Raw genomic sequence first — 22,943 nt, forward strand, 5'->3', positions numbered from 1 at the left:
ATTGAACTTTGGGAAGCATTGTTCTAAGCCATAAAATAGGAGAAACCGAGTATTATGAAGAGTTCAAAATAGCTGCTTCTCTTTTCTCACCAATCTTTGGGACACCATAATTCATTCTACCACAAGGGGTTTAAAGCTCCTTAATGTGGGCAAATATCTATGAGTATGCCCACTATTAACACTGTGAAAGTGACCATGATAAAATCTCATAAATAGAATCTAAGAATTTGGAATGGATTCAAAGATTTTCTCCACTTACATAAAAAATAGGAATTCCTCAAGGGATGCCCAATTTATTCATTTATCCACAGAGTACTGACTATGGCAGGCACTGGGTTAATTTCTGGAGATAAAAAGTTAAACAAAACATGATTTTGACCTCAAGAAACACAGTCTACTGGGAAGACCAAATTAATTAAATAAATAATCAAAACTGTAATAGTGTAAGACGGGAAGGCACACAGTGCTATAAGAGGATCTGATAGAAGAGTATTAAAACAAGATAAAAAGATCAGTAAACAGCTAGGCAAATAGTGGGGCGTAAGTTTGGTTGAGAGCGCCAGAGGCAACAGCATCTAAAGGCCAAGGAGACACTGATATGCCAGTGAGGCCAGAGGGCAGAAGACCTTTGGAAATGAACCTGGAAAGGTAGCAGAGGTCGTTCAAAGGGGCTTTCTTCAAACAGTCGGTAAGCCGCTGAAGGGGTTTAAGCAGCATAGCTGTGGGTTGGCTGCATATGGAAAGCAGACCAGGTGAGACAACGGTATCTTGCAATATGGTGGTAGTGATGGGAGAAGGGGATGGATTTGGGAGATATTTGGCAAGTAAAACTGACAGGACTTGGCGATAGACTGGATGTGGGGGCCAAGGCAGAAGAAGGTGCCAAAGCTGATTCTTTGGATTCTGACTTGCATAAAGGGATCGGACAGCCCAACCCTTGGCGGAGGCAGAGGAACAGGTTAGGTCATTCTGTTCTGCCAGTTTTCCTTTGCACCGTAGGCACGCTGTTCTTTCAATTTGCTGTTAAATGACAAACTGATTACAGGTTCTTTCCATTTATAACAAAACTCTCCATTTCTATTCTAAACATTTATACAAGCAACTATGCCTCATACGTCGTATTAAAAACGGCATAGTCAATTTTTCACCCATTTTCTTTAAAAAGGTTATGAATTAAATCTCCTCAAATTTGGAAGTGAACGACAGTAGCTACCCCAGGGTAATGGGTCCCGCAGCCCTCTTCTTTCAGGCACCGACGTCCCCGCGGCATGGCCAGAACCCACAGAAACAGCCCGTTCCGTCCAATCACAGGGTAAGCGGCCACTCAGCCCTCAGGATCGGAAACGAGGGGGAAATTACCTGTACATTTTGTATTTACGATTTTCTGAACACTACTTAACTGTTCAAAGTTCATAATCTCATCCTCTGCCTTCCTCTCAGGTGTCATTAGTGTTACAGAAAAGTACTGAACCACGGAACCCACTGCAGATATTCTGGTTCTAGCCTATTCAGTTTATTTTCTTCAACTTCATTTGTAGAATTTCTAATGCTAAAACGCTTCCTTTGGAAATCAAGATAAACAAGAAAACGTACTAACACTCTGAATGTTAGAAACAAACAGCCACAGAAAAGGCTGACTTAAAAAATATCACCTAACAGCGTGTTGTTCCAACCAGTAATGCTGGCGCTTCTGATCGCTTCTCATTGCAGGTTCGCCAGAAACCTGCCCTTTAACCCCAGCCAAGAGCGCGCCGCCGGGCGTGCGGCCGCCCCTCCCCGCGCCCTCAGGCCGCCGCCTCAGCCGCAGGGAACAGCTTCGAGGCCGGACACCACGTCAGGCCGCCGACGGCCGGCCCCTCAGCGCGTTCGCACTGTCCGCGCGCGGCCGTCCAGGCGCACCGCCCGCCGCCCAGCTGCGGAGTCACACGCGGGGACCTCCCCCCGGCGCCCCGCCCCCGAAGCTCGCACACAGCACGCCCGGCCGCTCTCCGGGGCAGCGCCACAGCCCCGCGCCGGCCGCCCAGCCCGGTGACCACCCCGCGCGGGGGGAAGCCTCGTCCGCCCCGTTCCTCCGCCAGGTCACAGGGGCGCCGTCCGCCCCCGGCGGGAGGAAGGGGCGTGACGTCGCCAGAACTCCCGCGTGACGTCACGCGGGCGCGGGAGGGGCGGGCCGGTGGCCTCCGAGCCCGGCCGGCAGCCCTCGGCCCTCCCCCGCCCGCGGAAAGCGCGGGCTGCCCCGAGGGGCCGGCGTTCCCGCCGGGGGTTTGCAGGCTGCGAGGGCAAGAGGAGGAAAGCGAGCGGCCGTTTCTGCGCAGCCCCAGAGCGCGCCGCCTCCCCCCGGGGCTCTTGGGAATCTCGAGGCAATCCTGGAAGGCGTGAGTAAGGACTCTTCTTCCCCCGACCCTGAGCGCCCGGTCGTGACGGCAGCTTCCGGTCTGGAGCTGCGCGCTGACCGGCAGCGTCGGGCCCCCGGGTGGTGTGGCGTGCGGTTCTGGGGCTGAGTCTGAGGAGGTAGGCTGGGGCCGGGCCAGACGCGGCTGCAGGCGGACGGCAGGGAGGGCGAGCGCGCGCTCCGGGCCGCGCGCTGCTCCTCGTCTCCCGCGCGGGCTGAGGACCTGCCTCCCGCGCCGCGCCGCGCCCCCCGCGCATGCGCCGCCGTGCTGCTCGCCTTGGGAGCGTGCGGGAGAGTGCGGCCGCCGAGCCCGCGGGTGGCCAAAGGTCCTGAGGGGGGTCTCTGGCCTGCTGCCTTGCTCGTAGCAGGCCCGCTCTAAGTCCCTGCACAGTTTAGGGCCCCTGAGTGACTCGAGGCGCGGCTCTTGCCTTCCCTGTATGAGAAGGCGCGTGATGTGACAGGAGAGAAGGCTTTTGCCGAGCACCTTCAGTGTGATGTTTGCACTGCTACCGGAGGCGCAGAAATGCGTGACACTACTGCAGCACTTTGAGCCCAGAATGCCACCTGGGAGGCAAGGTGCACGCTGAGAAATTAAAGCTCAGTGTCGTGCAGCGAATAACGGTTCTCTGCCAAGACACAAGCCAACAGAACGTGCCGGGCGTGCAGATAGGTTGGACAGGGATTTATAAGACAAAATTTGCAAGTTTAATGTTAATAAACTGTTTCATGTGGGAAAACACAACTTTTTATGCAATCTCCGAATATAGATACATTTCTTAAAGGACGCTTATTTTACACTGTTGGTTTTAAACTGTTTAATACTATGCAATTTTACATTATTTTTTCAAGTAATTAAAAGTTTATTTTAAAGTTTTTACTTAATAGAAATAGCTAATTTGGGGGGAGGGGCTACTTAAAAGTTTTTGTAGTTAGTTGGCATTGCAACTTGAGTTCCAGCAGTGACATAGCCGGTCCTAGCAGTGTTAATCTCTTCAGCCTGTTTCTCCAACTGTAAAATGAAATTAGTAATAGTAGCTGTTTTATGGAGTTTTTCTGAAGATTAAGAAAATGATTACAAAAAGCTGATCCCGGTAGGTAGAGCACACTTAATAAATGGTGGTTTTATTGACAATAATGTAGGCCTGTTGATTAATCTCTTAAAGTTAAATAGTAGGATACAAGCCTCTTTGGAAATAAAGCTGTAGTGATGCAATGTACCTAATCCCACTTTTGAAAATTTTATTAAGGAAATAATAAACATACACAAGAGAGAGACACTAGAATTATGAACTGCTTCATATACCCATCCGTTACCCAGCTTCAATAGTTGTCAAAGTTCAGCCCTTTTTGTTTCATCTCCCCACCCCACATCCATTTTTTGTTTCAGCTGGACTATTTTAAAGCACATCCCAGAGAACATGTCGGTTTTCCTGTAAACACCTCAATATATATCTCTTTAATAGATAAGGGCCTTTTTTTTTAAACGTGACCACATCATTATTATACCCAAGAAAATTAAAAATAATTACCTAATATTATCGAAAACCCAGTGCATGTTCAGTTTTCTCTGATTGTCTCAAAAAAAGTGTAATCACAATTTTTGAAAAAGTTAATAAAAATATATTTTTATTTTTGTGGTGCTTTACAGTTTACCAAGTGGCTTCACGTATAATCTTGATTCCTTTAAAAAAGGCGTTGCTATCTTCATCAGAGACCCCAAGAAATGGTTAGCAAGAAACACTGAAATCAGTTCGCACACTTGTTAGCAGCAATAAGGCATTGGCTAAGAGAGAGATGTGAGGTTTAGTAGACTTGTTAATCATTTTACTTTCTTAGTGGTAGCTAGTTAATAATTTCTGTTTAGGAACACGTGCTAAAATACTTATTAATCCACTTGAACTTCTTAATAGCCTGTTGCTTCCTTCAAGGGCTGCACAAATAATAAACTTACTCACCTTTACTCTGAGAGAGGCACAAGATAGCTTTCCCCTAGTTGCCTTCTTATTAGATATTTCTGTATTCAGAGATCTTTGCTGTGTCTGTAGTTTGCTCACTGATTTCTCCTGTTGTGAGAAAGCTGTTCAGATACTTATGTGTGTTAATATGTCATTCATCTTTCTTTCTCTTTTATAACATGTCTTTGGATGTATATAGATGTGTGTCGATATATGAATGCTTATTAAGTCAAGCATATTTCAGAATGTTATCCAGTTTTTGGTTCAGTGTATTGTTGCACTCCATATCAACTCAAAAGTTAAAAAAGCAATAAATTCTTTTGGAAGAGTGAATCAATACTGACTATGAATGATTAGAAACCTCTCTGTATCAGAATCCTTTCAATTTAATGTAATTTAGGTAATTCCCTCTAGGAGGAATAGGAGAAAATTTGCCTGAAAATTTAGCTTAACTAAAGGCCAGATAACTGAAATCAGGACTTTTCTCACCATAATCTTCTTCTTTCTGTCCTCAATTCTCACTCCCCCCCAAATTATCAAAGTGATTGATTATAGGTAAATAAGGAAACTTGAGAACAGCTGGCTGGGCCTGAGGTCATTCTGACTTCAAATTGCATAAAGATAAATGCAGAATTCATTTATGTTGCAATCTGTCGTTTCAGGTATTTCAGCTGTCCAAAGACAACTTCATACCTATATAATGTAACAGAAAAGGTCAGAAGACATTAGGCAAATAGAAGTGTGGAGCGTATTAAGCAAGATGAGCGTCTCTGGCAGCAGTTCTGGAAGCCCTAGTTCTGCAGATGTATCTAATGACTTTAAGGATCTTTGGACAAAATTAAAGGAGTATCATGATAAAGAAGTACAAGGTAACATCTTTTCTTAAGTTCTTACAGCAGTGTTCTGCTGAGACTATAATAGTCAAAACTAATTTTGCGTAAAGTTCCCAGAGCTCATCTTTAGGGACTCTTACTATTGTAATTTTTTGTGATTCATTTTTATGGTTGAGTTGTTGCTTTTTAACCACAGACAACTACTACAGGATGCAGTTCTTGCGCAATTTGCGGTTGCTTACTTGTGATAATATGTGTGGCATGGTGGAAGGGGCATAGAAATTGTGCACCGAAGACCTAGATTTGTATTCTTTGTTTGAGGAAGATCAGCCCTGAGCTAACATCTGCTGCCAATCCTCCTCTTTTGGCAGAGGAAGACTGGCCCTCATCTAACATCCATGCCCATCTTCCTCTACTTTATATGTGGGACGCCTGCCACAGCATGGCTTGCCAAGCGGTGCCACATCTGCACCCAGGATCTGAACCAGTGAACCCTGGGCCACTGAGAAGCGGAACGTGCGCACTTAACCACTGCGCCACTGGGCTGGCCCTGCCAATCTTCCTCTTTTTGCTCGAGGAAGGTTGTTGCTGAGCTAACTTCTGTGCCCATCTTCCTCCATTTTATGTGGGATACCGCCACAGTGTGGCTTCACGAGCAGTGCTAGGTCCATTCCCGGGACCCAAACCTGTGAACCCCAGGCCGCCGAGGCAGAAGGTGGATTTGTGTTATGATTTCATTTATCTACTTGCTCGGTGATCTCAGCCAAGTTACATAACCTCTAAACTTAATTTTCTTCTGTAAAATTATTTGCAGGATTGTTTGTAGACATAAAAATAGTACCTCAGTCATTCAACAAACCTTTGGGAATCTGCTACCAAGAGATACAAAAGTGAATGGCAGTTTGCCTTCAAACAGCCTGCAGTCTAAGAGTCATGTAAACAGATAATTATAATATAATGAAACAAGAGCTAAAAGGTTCATATGAAGTGCACTGAGTATATAGAGGCTTGAGCAGTTGTGGTTGAGATGAGTATATAAATATTATTTGTGATTGTGTTAAAATGTACTCTGTATAAAGGAATTTTCTATTAAAGCTAACCTCGAGATTTGATATTAAGCTGTTATATACTTATCTAATTCTGTGACTTTAATCTTATACATTTTCCCCACGTGTGGGAAATGCTTCATGTTACATTTGTTTCTTGATTACCAATTGCAGCCATAGGTTTAATACTGCAGTGCTTTATAGTTGTCACATTACACTGAAGTGCCATTAAAACATGATCCACCTGAATCTAAGGTATAGTCTGTAGGTCTGTGTTGGAACTTTCCTATGGTAAATTTAGTTTCTGGCAGAACCTCATGATAATGGACTCCTCATTAATTAATGGATTCTGAAATAAGAACCCCAGAAATATCGTTTCAAACCTCTGTGTACTTGGAGACACTTGTTCAAGAAATATTTTGGGGGGCACTTAACTATGTGCCAGACTTTGTGAATAAGAATGAATCAAATATAGTCCTGGGTTTAAGGGATTTTGTAGTGTACCATGTTATCTGGGAATATAAAAGGGAGTCGGGTGAGAGGGGGTTTCTGTCAGACCAGGCTTTACAATTAAGTCTAGGCAGAGAAGATGGTGGGAGGAGGGAGGGACTGTTCTGAGTAAAAAGAATAGCATATGCAAAGTTTGGAGATAACTTGATTTTATTCAAGGAACTGTAGACAGTTGAGTATAACTGTAAGAGAGAATGGGTTGGGACATGGGAGGGATTTTTTTTGCCTTTTCTCCTCAAATCCCCCCAGTACATAGTTGTATATTTTAGTCATGGGTTCTTCTAGTTGTGGCTTGTGGGATGCCGCCTCAACATGGCTTGATGAGTGGTGCCATGTCCATGCCCAGGATTCGACATGGCGAAGCCCTGGGCTGCCGAAGCGGAACACGAGAACTTAACCACCTGGCCACAGGACTGCCCCGTGCGAGATAGGAGTTTAATGGCAAGGTGGAAAGGAGATGATGTTAGAAAGGTAGATATGTCCAGATTATGTAAAACAGTATGTAGTATGCTGAAAGCATGATTATCATCATGCCTTGTCTTTAGGATTAAGTCTAAAGCTTTCATCTTGAGTGCCTACTTCCATTGATTGAAAGTAGGTGGCAGTAGTGCTGTGCTGAGAAAGAGGCCATGTGATAGAGTGGTTAAGTTCAGGAATTCTGAATCTAGGCTGCCAATATTCAAAAGCCATATCCACCACTTGAATAGAGGTGGTGACCTTTGCAAGTTAACTTTATAGTGCCTCAAATTCTGTGTCTATAAAAAAGATACTGATAATAACTACCTCATATTGTATTAAATAGCTTAATATATGTAAAGCATTTGGAAGAGTGTCTGGCACATAATGAACAATATATGTTTTAGCTGTTGCTATCATTCTGAAGGAGCAACCATTATGTACTATCAATGCCTGCTATGGACCATCCCAGCTAGAGACAATGGGACACTCAAAAAAGTAGTTAACAGAGGTTTCACATACTGATTACTTTTTAATTATCTCCTTTATGACTTTTGAAACTACTGATTTCTAAGAGGAAGCAGAAAGAGAATGACCAAAATAATAAACATGAGAAAGTTTAAATGGTTAGGAAATCTTAGAAAATTCTTACTTTCCATCTCTTTTTGGCAAGGGGGAGGAACGGGGATACTTACTTTTTATAAAAAATTTCATGAAATATACATAACATAAAATTTATCATCTTAACTTTTTTTTTTTTTTTTGGTCGGGAAGACTTGCCCTGAGCAAACATCTGTTGCCGATCTTCTTTTTGCTGGGGGAAGATTGTTGCTGAGCTAACGTCTATGGCAATCCTCCTCTATTTTGCATGTGGGATGCTGCCACAGCATGGCTTGATGCGCAGTGTGTGGGTCCACGCCTGGGATCCGAACCCACAAACACCAGGCTGCTGAACTGGAGTGCGCGAACTTAACCACTAGGCCACTGGGCTGGCACCATCTTAACTATTTTTAAGTGTACAGTTCAGTGGTATTACATCCATTCATACTATTGTGCAACCATCATCACTGTCCCATCTCCATAACTCTTTTCATCTTGTAAAACTGAGATTTTATACTCATTAACAATAACTCCCCATTCACTCCTCTCTCCCCCTGGCAACCACTATTTTACTTTCTGTCTCTCTGCTTCTGACTACTCCAAGTACCTCATATAAGTGGAATCATACAGTATTTGTCTTTTTGTGACTGGCTCATTTTACTTAGCACAATGTCCTCAAGGTTCTTCCATATTGTAGTATATTGCAGAATTTCTTTTGTTTTTAAGGCTGAATAATAGTTCATTGTATGTATATACCACATTTTGCTTATTCATTCATCTGTTGATGGACTTTTGGGTTGCTTCCCTCTTTTGGCTATTGTGAATAGTGTTGCTGTGAACATGGGTACACAAATATCTCTTCAAGACCCTACTTTCAGTTTTTTTGGGTATATACCAAGAAATGGAATTGATGAATCATATGGTAATTCTATTTTTAATTTTTTGAGGAACAACATACTGTTTTCTAAAAGGCTGCACCTTTTACATTCCCACCAACAATGCACAAGGTTCCAATTTCTCTACATTCTCACCAAAACTTATTTTTGGCTTTCTTTTCTTTCTTTCTTTCTTTCTTTTTTTTTTTTTGAGGAAGATCAGCTCTGAGCTAACTACTGCCAATCCTCCTCTTTTTGCTGAGGAAGACTGGCCCTGAGCTAACATCCATGCCCATCTTCCTCTACTTTATATGTGGGATGCCTACCACAGCATGGCTTTTGCCAAGCAGTGCCATGTCCACACCCGGGATCCGAACCAGTGAACCCCGGGCCACTGAGAAGTGGAATGTGCGAACTTAACCACTGCACCACCACACCAGCCCCTCTTTTTTTTTTTTTAAATAGTGGTAGCCATCCTAGTGGATGTGAGGTAGTATCTCATTGTGGTCTTGATTTGCATTTCCCTGATGATTAGTGATGTTGAGCATCTTTTTGTGTGCTTATTAGCCATTTGTGTATCTTTGGAGAAATGTCTATTCAAGTCCTTTGCCTATTTTCGTACCAGGTTTTTGTTGTTGTTGTAGGAGTTCTTTGTATGTTCTAGATATTAACCTCTTATATGTGATTTGCAAATATTTTCTCCCATTCCGTGGATTGCTTTTTCATTCTGTTAATTGTTTCCTTTGATGCATTTAAGTTTTTAATTTTGATATAGTCAAGTTTATCTATTTTGTTGTTGTTGCCTATACTTTTGGTGGTGTATCCAAGAACTCATTGCTAAATCCAATGTCATTAAGCTTTTGCCTTATGTTTCTTCTAAGAGTTTTATAGTTTTAGCTCTTATGTTTAGGTCTTTGATCCATTTTGAGTTAAATTTTGTATATAGTGTAAGGTAAGGATCCAACTTCATTCTTTTGCATGTGAATATTCAGTACTCCCAGCACCGTTTATTGAAAAGACTGTCCTTTCCCCATTGAATGGCACCCTTGTCAAAAACCATTTGCTCGTATATGTGACAGTTTATTTCTGGACTCTATTCTATTCCATTGGTCTGTATATCTGTCTATTCCAGTACCACACTGTTTTGATTACTGTAATTTTTTATTAAGTTTTGAAATCCGGAAGTATGTGACCTCCAACTTGTTCTTTTTGAAGATTGTTTTGGCTATTCAGAGTCTCTTGAGATTCCATATGGATTTTAGGACAGATTTTTCTCTTTCTGCACAAAACATCATTGGGATTTTGATAGAGATCGTCTCAGATCTTACATCACTTTGAGTAGTATTGACAGCTTAACAATATTAAGTCTTCCAATCTGTGAACATGAGATGTCTTTCCATTTATTTATGTTTTTAATTTCTTTTAGCAACATCTTGCAGTTTCCATTGTACAAGTCTTTCATCTCCTTGCTTAAGCTTATTCCTAAGTATTTTATTCTTTCGGATGCTATTGTAAATGGAATTGTTTCCTTAATTTCCTTTTCAGATTGTTGATTATTAGTATATAGAAACACCACTGATTTATGTGTGTTGACTTTATATCCTGCAACTTTGCTGAAAGTCTCCACTTCTTAATTGTAGTTTTGAATTCCTAGGTGAGATAAGCATTAGAAACTTTCTAATTTTTTTTATTGTGAAAGTGGGATTTACTTCTCCTACTTCACCTATATCCTTTACTGCTCTATTATGCTCATTCTTTGATAGATTATTCTGATCCATGTTTCCATTAAAGCTCTCTTTCAGCATATAGGATTGTTGATGCAATCAGAATGCATTAGTGTTCATTTAGAAATCCAGGTATTGGGGCCAGCCCCACGGCAGAGTTAAGTTCGCATGCTCTGCTTGTGGCCCAGGGTTTACCAGTTTGGATCCTGGGTGTGGATCTGCGCACTGCTCATCAAGCCATGCTGTGGAGGTGTCCCACATAGAAGAACTGGAATGGCTTACAACTGTGTACTCTGTACTGGGGCTTTGGCAAGAATTAAAAAAAGAGGAAGATTGACAACAGATGTTAGCTCAGGGCCAATCTTCCTCACCCAAAAAAACAAAATAAAACAAAGCACCAAAAAACCAAAAACAGAAACTGCTGCCCAAATGGGTGGCCTCCCTGACAGAGCTAATCCCCATCTTCTGGCTCTCCATCCAGTCTGCTGGTCACCATTCCTGCTGCCCTTGATAAAGGTGCTGCTTCTGTTAAAAAAAAAAGAAAGAAATCCAGGTATCATTGGAATTATTACTGTTTTGTCTTTTGGTTTTTTTTGTTTTTTGTTTTTGTTTTTGTGGGTTTTTTTAAAGATTTTTTTTTTCTTTTTCTCCCCAAAGCCCCCCAGTACATAGTTGTATATTCTTCATTGTGGGTCCTTCTAGTTGTGGCATGTGGGATGCTGCCTCAGCGTGGTTTGATGAGCGGTGCCATGTCTGCACCCAGGGTTCGAACCAATGAAACGCTGGGCCGTCTACAGTGGAGCACGCGAACTTAACCACTCGGCCATGGGGCCAGCCCCTTGTCTTTTGTTTTTAACTTAAGCTTTTCTCTAGAAATATCAAAACACAAAGTAACAGTGAAAAGTTCTCTCTCTCCCCCAGTACACAAACAAATAACCATTTTTATTATCTTTTGTGAATGTGTTCTTTTATGTTCTTTTCTAATTTAAAGTTTAAGAGTTTTTAATTAGGAAATACTACATAAATACAAAAGTAAAAAAAAATTGTAAAATGAACTCCTGTTTACATATCACGCAGCTTCAACCATTATCAGAACATGGCCAATCCTATTTTACCTATATTCCATGTACTTCTCTGTCCCTCTTCTACTCACTTATTTTGAAGTCTCTGAAATAATTTCATCTATAAATATTTCAGTATATTCCAGTAGTCTTTTTTAACAAAATAATGCTATTGTCACACTAACAAAACAAATTCTTTAATATCATCTAATACCTATTAGATGATAGAATTCAAATTTCCTCAGTTATCTAAAGTGTCTTTTTATAGTTGGTTTGTTCAAATCCTGTATCTAAGGGACATCTTCATGTTGTGTTTGATTAACATGTCTATTGATTTTTTTCAGTGTATTAATTTATATTATGAATGAGATTAAGCACCTTTGCTTATGTGTAAGGGCAAAGATTTGTATTTCTTTTTAATAAACTTTTTATATACTTTATTGACTATTTTCTCGGGTTGTTGACCTTTTTCTTACCAATTTCTAGGAGCTGTTTATATTCAAGGCACATTAGTTACTCCAAATATTAAAAAATTTAGAAATTCAAATTTGTTCTTAGTGGTTAAGGTCTAATTTTATTTTATTTTATTTTATTTATTTATTTATTTAGTTTTTTGAGGAAGATTAGCCCTCAGCTAACTACTGCCAGTACTCCTCTTTTTGCTGAGGAAGCCTGGCCCTGAGCTAACATCCGTGCCCATCTTCCTCTACTTTATATGTGGGACGCCTACCACAGCATGGCATGCCAAGCGGTGCCATGTCCGCATCCGGGATCCGAACCAGCGAACCCCAGGCCGCCAAGAAGCAGAACATGTGAACTTAACCACTGCACCACCAGGCCGGCCCCCTAAGATTTTATTTTTCCTTTTTCTCCCCAAAGTCCCCTGGTACATAGTTGCATATTTTTAGTTGTGAGTCCTTCTAGTTGTGGCATGTGGGGTGCCACCTCAGCATTGCCTGATGAGCGGTGCCATGTCTGCGCCCAGGATCCGGACCGGTGAAACCCTGGGCTGCCGAAGCAGAGTCAGCGAACTTAACCACTCGGCCAGGGGGCCGGCCCCAAGGTCTAATTTTAAAGTGACCTATGCTTGTGGTCATATGTTCAGGGACAAATATGAATATTTTATGTGAATTCTGCTCTTCCCTTGACTGCAGTATTTTCTCCCAGAAAATCTGGTGTGAACAGTTGAGGAAGGTTTCTGAGTTTTAGTACTGACTGGGCACTCATTCAATGAGTAGTTATTGAATTATATGCCAGGAATGGTAGCAGTTCCCGAGGATGCAGCAGTAAAGAAGACCCATGGGTTTTTTGGACATTGTATTAATTTTCTTTAGAAAAATATTTAGATAATGTAATTATATAATGAAATGATAGCAAAAAAAAAGCCAGACACAAGGCAGTCTGTCTTGGTAACGCTCATAGCAGCAGTGTAATCAGCTACATGCACTTCTTTTAAAATTGGGAAGGAATAAACAGTGTCTCCCAACTTCTGTTGAACAGCGGCAACATCTTCCTTTTGGTTTATTACTGTAACCGCAGCATTAGGTTTACAAATAAGAATAGCTTCAAGTTTAAACTCTTATGGGAGCTGCATATTATAAAAAAGCTTACTCTTTGTGACCTGGAAGTGAAGCAAATACGGTATTTTGAAATAATTTAAATACGACCAGATGTACTTGAGTATTTAGTAAACATTTGATAAAGGAGAATTAGCATTCTGCCATCTTCAATCATAAGATTAAATACTTTATCCTTCAAATAATTACTTTCTGTTTTATAACTGGTTTTAAAAAGATCGTTAAATTTTTATTATGCCAAATCCCTGTCTTACTCATCTTTACATCTCTGTAGGTAAAAGTGCTTGGCACATAGTAAAAAATTAGTAAATAAATAGTATCTAAATGAATTGCATAGTTTATAGCTGGATTGATGGAACATTTTCTTTTCTTTTCTTTTTTTTTTTTTTTTTTGAGAAAGATTAGCCCTGAGCGAACTGCTGCCAATCCTCCTATTTTTGCTGAGGAAGACTGGCCCTGAGCTAACATCCGTGCCCATCTTCCTCTACTTTTATATGTGGGACGCCTACCACAGCATGGCGTGCCAAGCGGTGCCATGTCTGCACCCGGGATCCAAACCAGCGAATTCTGGGTGGCCAAGAAGTGGAACATGTACACTTAACCGCTGCACCGCCAGGCCAGCCCCGGAACATTTTCTTGAATGTCAGTTTTTAAAATCCCTTAATTTATGAAAATATCAAAATTTTATATCTGCCTAAAACCCTGAAATATTTTACTACCCATTTAAACTTTCTATTTTTAGATAGTAGAAAGTTAGAATAGATAGTAGAAAGCTGAGAAAGGAAAAATAAATCACCATTCTATAAGAATGACATTTGTTTATTCTTTCCTAGTTTTAAAAGAAGTGTGAGTAGGTTATTGTATTGTTGTGATCAGAGTCCATACTGTTTTACATCTGGCTTATTTTTACTCTTATTTCATTATCTAAACTGTGCTTGTTTTTCATGTTGCTCATGTAATTTTAGAATTTTTGTACATACCCACTTAAAACTGGGCCAGTTTTAACTTTAGGCTCTTACTTTAACAGGGATGAAATATTTGGCAGATTTCTTCCTCATGTTTCTTAGTCTTTCAGGGTCTTCAGGAGATCTATTTTACAATGAAAAAGAAAATAAATAATATACTGTTTGATAAGAACAATATTCCATATTCATCAGATACAGAACATACGAAACTCAGAAATGTTGCTGTTACATGCCATCGAGTCGGCTCCGACTCCTGGCGACCCTGTGCATGAGTGCTGTCCACAGCGTCCTGTCCATAGCCCTGCTCAGCCTCTGTGGACTCATGCCTGTGGCTTCCTTTGTGGAGTCAAACCATCTCAGATTTGATCTCCCTCTTTCCCGCTGCCTTCTACTTTCCCCGTGATTATTGTCTTTTCCAAAGAACCCTGCCCACTCGTGAAGTGCCCAAGGTAGGACAGCCTCAGTTTTGTCATTTTTGCCTCCAGCGATAGTTCAGGCTTAATTTGCTCCAGGACCCACTTGTTCATCTTTCCGACGGTCCAGGGAATGTAGAGCTCTCCTCCACCGTGTTTCAGATGAATCAGTTTTCCTGTCAGCCTTCTTCACTTCACAAATATTGCATAATGGATAATTTTTTTAAATTGTATATTCCTTGTGGCCATACTTTAATAGTCATCATACTCCCAGGAGAGTTAGTTTATATACATTGAAAAACTTGAAGGAAGCAATACAGTAGTTGTTGGTGTATTTGGTTAATATCCGTGTGCTTTATGAATGGTAGGTGTTGGATATATATTTGAGCTGATGAGAGAAGATAACCTCTGGTACTTTGTAATATATAGATCAGGCTATGTTTTCTAATTTCAGAATCACTTATGGATTCTTAAAGGTATTAAATGAATGAGCACTATTTTAAAAAAAATTAGTATGTTATTTAAAAACATTTTGGTCGGGGCTAGGCAAATTTGCTGAAAGCAGAACTTTTGTAACAGAATTCTTTATCATTGTGTTCCACATAGTTCCATATAAAATTAGATCCTCAGACTGTGTGATAACATCAAAGAAGTGCCTGAGGGGTACTTAATTTTTTTAAGGTGGGGGATCCACTTGGAGAAACTGGTATAAGAGGCTATTTGAAAGACATCAAACATGGACTTGTCTGGACTTTGCAGGTTTTGAAGTATATATAGGAATCAAAACTGACTCATTACTTTAAACCTTCATGTCAGTTAAAAAAAAAAAGAATAGAAAAGAAATGTTGTGAATGGTAGGACTTGAGATACATAATTTTTACTTATATGTCCAAGAAAGTCTACCCATAGAAACTTAGGTCCATCTGAATACCCTGTTATAAGTATCTAGAGCTTTTTTCGCCTCATTTTTGCCTCATTTTGCCTCATAGTATGTTTTTTGACCAAAACATAATAAAGTGATAGCAAAAACATATGTACAAGGCAATACGTACACTGATCATGAGAATTTAAAAAGCTACATGGGTTTCTTTTAAAACTAGGAAATAAACAAAGTCTCTGAACTTCTGTTGAAGAACAGCAATATGCAAACCAGAGCATTTTTGTTAAAAAATTCTAGAGATATGTGTGACTGAGCTTTTATATCTTTTATCGTTAGGATAATTGTATCCTTTCATGATTGTTATTCTAGTGTCTTATGTTCCTTTTGTGACAAATGCTGCTAAGTGTCAGGGTTAAACACAAATTGTTACTGATGATATACAGTCTTTATGCTTTGAATTCAGAATTAACAAATTTTAATAGAATTTAATAGAAATTTCAGAATTCTTTAAGTTTAAAAGTTTTAATGAAGTGTTCATTTAGGTACAGTTCTTTTCTTTTTGGCTTTTTAAATCTCTTTCAGTATCAGGTTTACTTTTTAAAAGCACAGGTAATAAAATAGAATTTAGAATATTTATTTTTTAGAATGTCACCATTTTAATGAGTGGTTTCTTGTCCATGCCAGGTTCTGCCAGCAATATCTTGTCTAATAATATTTTCTGTATCTGGTAAATATGGTAATGAGTTTCATAGAAAACCAGGCAGATATTTTGAGACAAAATTGGAACCCCTTTGAAGAAATGGGAAAGTGTGGAGGCTCTAATATGATAGAATAAATATTTCTTGATTCAGTTTTGAATTGCTCCCTTAATTTTCTCAAGTATTCATCAAAAATTCCAAAAAGATAACATTCGTATTAAGACTACACAAATTAACAATGAAAAGAATTGCATGTAATTTTGCTCTATAACATCAGTGTCCTACTCATTATTAATAATACTGTCAGTAACTCTCACATCTGTTATTTTTCTATTTGCATTAACATCCATAAATTCAATAAAATCCACAAAAATTAATTAAACCATTTTGAGATAATTAAATCTTAAGAGGAAACTAAGCTCACCTTAAGAATGGCTGCATCTCGTAAAGACAAGAGTTTTCACTTTGGAGTTGAAATTTATTAGGCAATTATGGAAGTATTAGTAATAGTATTTTTGGTAGAATTTAGATTACTTGAGCTATACATAAAGCCACTATTTGTCAAGAAAGGTGTTATCAGGCTTATAATTTCTAATTCAAAACCATAAAAAACATGTTTTAAAGTGACAGTGCATTATATATGGTTTGTTCTGGATAGAGAACTAAAATAAGTAAAAATTAACAGCAGTGATTTTTGTTTGGTTTATAATGAATTGAACTCTTGCCTCATTTCTGAGTTCTTAAATTTGTTTCATGTGTTATGACTGCACATCTGGGCCCTTGTTTCATTTCCTCTATAATTCGTAGATGGGTGGGTGTAGGGTTAATCGTAGAGTGCTTGGTCTTTTGAGCGCTGTTTCCTCAATAGGTGTCTCAGGTTACCAGTGTTACAATCCCACATACTTTGTTGAACAGACTACCTGTTCATACAGGAGCTGCATTGTTATATAGCCTCATTCCTTCCGATGGGTGTGGAGCAGGATTAAAGCACACTTTATAGGGGTTCTAATTGTAGATGCCTAATTGACTTGATGAATGGCAAATGCTAAAATTTAAACAGATACACATACACACATAAACCTGTTTCGGGGCTGATCTGCGTGACAGAACAAATGCCTCACAGGTGTTGAATGCTTACAAGATAAAAGAGTAGTCTTTCCATATTTCCCAAGAATTTTCTTTTGAAGTTTATATGGATTTTCTATTTCATTGTTTCTTTTCTTAAAGTGGTTTATGGCAAGAATCCATTTCATCTTTGGGTGCACCTTTCACTTCTAAAGGCAGACCCAAGTTTTAGAAGTTGGCCAAAATTAAAAACAAGATCTGTCAACAAGTAAATTTTCACACATTTTGGGAAGGGAAGAAGAGAGTGAAAAACTGCTGACTGTAGTCTTTGGCTTAGAAGGGTCACAAGTTTTTTTCTTAATTCTTCAAGAATGATTTGATGCTTGACTAAGTACTTTCAGGGTCTCATGAGGTTGCCTTCATTACCTGAAAAAGAAGGAAGCTTCTCAGGCGAGGAACTTTGACAGATGGAAAAGATTTTTTAAAAATCAAAAGATCACACTGGTTTTTATTCTTAACATTCTTTAAAAATGTTTTCCCTTTATTATTATGTTTAACATTTTAAGTTTTCCAATTCTCTTAGGGCAAATATTTTTCCATAAATATTTTTTAGCTTTTTATTTTGAGCTTGTTGTAGGTTCACATGTAGTTGTAACAAACAATACAAAGAGGTCTCATATCTTTTACCCCATTTCCCCCAATGGTAGCATCTTGTACAACTGTAGTGTAATATCATAACCAAGAAATTGACATTGACACAATCTACCAACCTTACTCGGATTCTGCCAATTTGGCATCCACTCACTTGTGTGTGTGTAACATGCACTTGTGTGTGTCTGTGTGTGAGTGTATTTAGTTCTATGCAACTTAATCACATGTAGATTCCTGTGACTGCCACCAAGGATCCCTCATGCCACTCTTTTAAGTCCCCAACCACCTTCCTCCCACCCCAACCCCTCCAACTTCTGGCCACCCAAAATCTGTTCTTCATCCGTAATTTTGTCATTTCAAGAATGTTATGTGAGTGGAATCATATAGCGTGTGCCCTTTGAAATTATCTTCTTTTTTTACTCAGCATAATTCCCTTGCAATTCATCCAAGTTGTTACATGTCAATACTTCATTCCTTTTTATTGCTGAGTAGTGCATATAGTATAAGGATGCACCACAGTTTTTTGTTTGTTTTTTAATAATTCACTCATGGAAGGACATTTGGGTTGTTTCTAGTGTTTGACTGTTATGAATAAAGCCGCTGTGAACATTTGAATAAAGGTATATTCATAACATTCTTTCACTGTTTTATTCGTATCATTTTATTTGTCCAAATTATAGGCTGTAAAAATGAAGGTTAAAAAATATCGTATCAGTTGGATATTTCCTAGAAGTGAAATTTGAAATACAGGGCAAAAGTATAACACAAAGAAATTTTCTAGGGCCTTTATTTTTCCATAATATCTGGATTTCCTGGCATTAAATCATTACCACTTGGGGCAATAAGAAGAGGTGACTTCAGCATCAGTACATGTATGATTTTCAACTTCATCCCTAGTCGGCACCATGAAGGGGGAAATGGTGGGAAATATATGTTTGCTTTTAAAATTCTTATTTGTCTAAGTTATGCTGTTCAAAAGATTGTCCTAAATTAAACAGATAATGAAAAATCCTATTCTTAGAAATGACAAAAGTTATTAATGTTTCTATAAACATTTTATGGAAAGCTTTCCTAATGTATAATTTATTAGAATCCACAGATAAACTACCAAAGACAAATAGTAAATCTTTGTTTTTTCAGAAGTCAGTCAACCAATAACTATTTATTAGGGACTCACTGCCCCAAATAAAATAAATTCTTAGTAGATACAGAATTTTTAAACTTTCTAGGCATTATTTTAAAAAGCAAATAAAATATCCACACCTGGGAAAATTGTAGTTTAGTAAAAGGATTGATTTAGAAATCAGAAGAATTAAACACAGAAGCTTTTCCCCCCTTTTTGATAATCACATTGCAGAAAATAGAGATCATGGGGAAAATAAAGAGAAAACCAGTTTAGTGTTGTTAAATAGACAGTTTTTTTACTTAATGATTTTAATAGCTGTATATTATTCCATCAAGTAGTTATCTTATATTTTACTTGAACATGTCCCTTTTCAAGCGTTTTTATATTGCTATAAATTGTTCAATATTCTTTTTGACTGTGAGTCTCTATACAGTTTGGATTATATTCTTAGGTTAGAATTCCAAGAAATGAAATACTAATGAAAAAGAGTCCTGTTACATATTGCTAAATTGCTTTCCAAAAGAATTGTACCAATTTATAACATCTCCAGCAAAGCATGAGAATATAGTTTTACAACAGTGTTGTCACACTGGATATTATAACTTTTGTAATTTTCTCAAGTAATTTTTTTTAATTTGAATTTATGTTTAGTAGCTGTTGATGGTGGATATATTTTCATGTTTATTTAATGGCTGTTTTTCTCCTTTTAATTATTGTTTCTGAAAATTAGAAAATGTCACTCTGTCATGTCCATATTCTTCCCTTGGAGTTTCAGTGCCCATCAGCCTGCTTCCTTCGTGGTTACTACCCAAATTCCATAGGCAGTGATCTTCTCTTAGGTTTTGTGTCAGAGTCAATTAAAATTAAAGATAGATATAGCAGATATCTTGAGATAAAAACACAAGTGCCCTTTGTTAAGTACTTTTCTGTAAGCAATTTTGCTCCTGGTCCAGGACTTCCTGCTACAGTCTGTTTTAATCCCGGAAGATTTGAGCCTCCATAAGCACTATTGCCATTAGCAAATGCATAGGCTGTGTCAGAACATAGACCTTTATTTATGGTGAACTTCTAATTATATGCTTGTCCCTGCTATTAGATAGGAAGTAACTCACTTCAGATGGAGAACATTTTATTGTACTTCACTGTCATTTAACAGACTAAAAGCAATAATGTTGCAGATAGACTTTTGTGACCTCAGGGTATAAGTAAGGGAAATACGCTGTCTTCAAACTAATGGGACCTGGCTCATTATCAGAGGCCAGACTCAAGTGACTTAATAGTGTAGCTTTAGATTTATAAAGAAAATTAGATTAACTGCTTTAGAAGTGATAAAATGTATTAACTAAAATACTATGGGGTTTTTTTCTTTTTCTTTTTCAGGTTTACAAGTAAAAGTAACCAAATTGAAAAAGGAACGAATTTTGTAAGTATCGGTATATAACACTGTCATCTTATTTATAAAGTAATTGATTCTTATGTCCTGTTTGACCTCAGTGTCTTATTTATGAGGAAATTAGCTTTACTTAGTGTGGACCTTGGATAGTTGACAGCACGTTTTTCAAAATTCTGAAGTGAAAAGAATAACTTAGTAATTTTGAGTATAGCGTTAGTTAATATTTGCATATATTTATATTTTAATATAATTTTTATATGTAATCTTTTTCCATAAAGTATTAAGACAGGAACTCATCTGTAAATTCATTCTAATCTGTCAACAGCATTCTTTAATCAACTGTGATTAACACCTGGAATTTGACATACTACAAGAGCGCAAGCAGAATAATTCTGGGATTTCTAAACTCATATAAGAGATGAGAACTAAATGGATATTCTGAGAACTCTTTTAACTAGTTTGAAATTACCAGTGATTCCCCTGAATTGTTTTGCTTATTAAGCCCAGAATCAGATCTGATTTTCTAAGTCAGGAGCAGATTTTTTTTTTTGAGGAAGATTAGCCCTGAGCTAACTGCTGCCAATCCTCCTCTTTTCGCTGAGGAAGCCTGGCCCTGAGCTCACATCCATGCCCATCTTCCTCTACTTTGTATGTGGGACGCCTACCACAGTATGGCTTGCCAGGCGGTGCCATGTCCCCATCCGGGATCCAAACCGGCGAACCCGGGACTGCGGAGAAGCAGAACATGCACACTTAACCGCTCCGCCACCGGGCTGGCCCCAGGAGCAGATTTCACTCATGGTCCTTTAGAGCTTCTACATTCAGGAATCTGAACCAGATGATATAGTAGAATGTTATTACTCATAGCAAAAATTAATACTATTGTGACTATTGCATTTGCGTTATGGTGTATACCACTGGGTCTCAGTTACATCATATTCCTAAAGCTTCCAAGTCTGTAACCAAAAGCTAGAGTTACCAACCACCCATCAAAACCATTATACTCTGAAAATGAAACTTGTGAAGTTCTTCTTGACACCTGGAAAGTCATGTTTGGAAGATGACTTAGATTCAGAAATATAAAGTAATCAATTTTTTTTTTCCTTTTTCTCCCCAAAGCCTCCCGGTACATAGTTGTATATTCTTAGTTGTGGGTCCTTGTAGTTGTGGCATGTGGGATGCTGCCTCAGCATGGTTTGATGAGCAGTGCCATGTCCGCGCCCAGGATTCAAACCAACGAAACACTGGGCCGCTTTCAATGGAGCACGCGAACTTAACCACTCGGCCACAGGGCCAGCTCCTAAAGTCATCAATTTTTAAAACAATTTTTTTTGAAGAATAATTTTATGATTCTTGTTAATTAGCAGCAGTTTTAAATGCTTTGCATTATTGAAAGTGTAATTGTTCCTCCCTTCGTTATGTCATTTTAAACTCCTCACCCATAGGGTAATCCATTTCTCTTTCTGTGGTAGAGCTGTATTTAGTTCCCACAGTTCAGAGATGTTTCTTTACTTATATAGCAACTTAAGCCTTTTCTGAATAGTAAATTTAGCGTATGTGTCTTAGTAGGTTATTTTCTTACTGTGTGGAAAAAAACACCGGAAGTGACTTTTACAGTAAGGAAAATGTATTCTTTCACATAGAAGGTCCAAAGTAAAGAGATTATAGGAATGGTTATTTAGTAACTCAACAATATCGAAGACTCAAGTTATTTCTATTATTCTGCTCTGCAATCTTTAGTGTTCTGGCTTGCCCTCTTAGTCTCGACTCACTGCAAAATGGCACGATGGCCATCATCATTCTCGTTATCACTTGTAGAACATCCTTGTATCCCTTTTTACTAATTATAAAAGTTTGCCAGAAGCAGCCTCCAGCACACTTCCTCTAACTCATGGATGATAACTATGTGCTTTTTCCTAAACAATAACTGTCAAAGGGAATTGAATTGACAAGATTGTCTGAGACTAATAAAGATTCTGACATTACTTTATGTATATTCTAGGATTGAGCAAATAATTAAGTATGTTATTGATAATGAGAGCCTGGTTCCTCACTGTCAGGAGAAGAGAGTTACAAATAAGAAAAAGGAGAAAGCTAGGATGAACCCTATGGTGCTGGGTAGGAATTGGAGTTATCAGTATGAATTCATGGTTTTTAATATATAGATGAATAGATATAGATAAGTATTTATGTGTGTGAGGACATAAATATATTTCCTAGGCTTGGTCCATTGAGAGGGCCTAGAAACAATGATTGCTGGTAGTCATGAGCGTACCTGAAACCCAGATGTTGATTTCTAAAGATTCTTCAGTAAAAGGAATCAGGGTTCTTTGGAGAACTGGCTGATTCCAGGGCTTGAGAGTATGCAAACTACAAGATGTGCTGGAACATCTTGTTGTGCCACAAAATAAGGAAATCCTCAAAAAGTAATAGGGGCATTTAAAAAAATTCCTAATGGCAAAATCTGGGACAACCTGAACATGAAATAATGGTAGTAATGAATTATTCTACCTGCAGAATAAATGGACAACTCTTCCTTAGGATTTCAGTTACTAAACATAGAAAGAATGTTAGAAATAGAAAATCGCCATTTGGCAAACATCATAGCAATAATGGTTGAAGACAGGAATCATCAGTGTGGGCTAAAATTAGTGAAAGTACAATGAAAAACAACAATTGCAAATTTTGCAAATTACTCAACGTATCTCCCCGTAAGATACGTA

At 38.7% G+C, this 22,943-nt stretch overlaps 1 protein-coding gene across 18 annotated transcripts in view; it reads left to right on the plus strand.

Moving 5' to 3' along the window:
* The window catches only part of RBBP8 (RB binding protein 8, endonuclease), a 103,753-nt gene that overhangs the window by 14,688 nt on the left and 66,122 nt on the right, over positions 1-22,943 (plus strand). For 6 of the 18 annotated variants that reach the window (XM_014837288.3, XM_070513402.1, XM_070513391.1 and 3 more), the window contains exons 1-3: positions 2,168-2,511; positions 5,010-5,216; positions 20,208-20,250. In XM_014837288.3, coding sequence (XP_014692774.2) covers positions 5,108-5,216; positions 20,208-20,250 — 152 coding nt within the window. In that variant the 5' untranslated portion in view covers positions 2,168-2,511; positions 5,010-5,107. Of the gene's footprint in view, positions 1-2,167; positions 2,512-5,009; positions 5,217-20,207; positions 20,251-22,943 lie in introns of those variants that run through there. The other 12 variants (XM_014837286.3, XM_070513403.1, XM_070513392.1 and 9 more) reach the window with 3 other exon arrangements.

This window comes from Equus asinus, chromosome 7, assembly GCF_041296235.1.
Source record: "Equus asinus isolate D_3611 breed Donkey chromosome 7, EquAss-T2T_v2, whole genome shotgun sequence".
Taxonomy (NCBI): domain Eukaryota; kingdom Metazoa; phylum Chordata; class Mammalia; order Perissodactyla; family Equidae; genus Equus; species Equus asinus.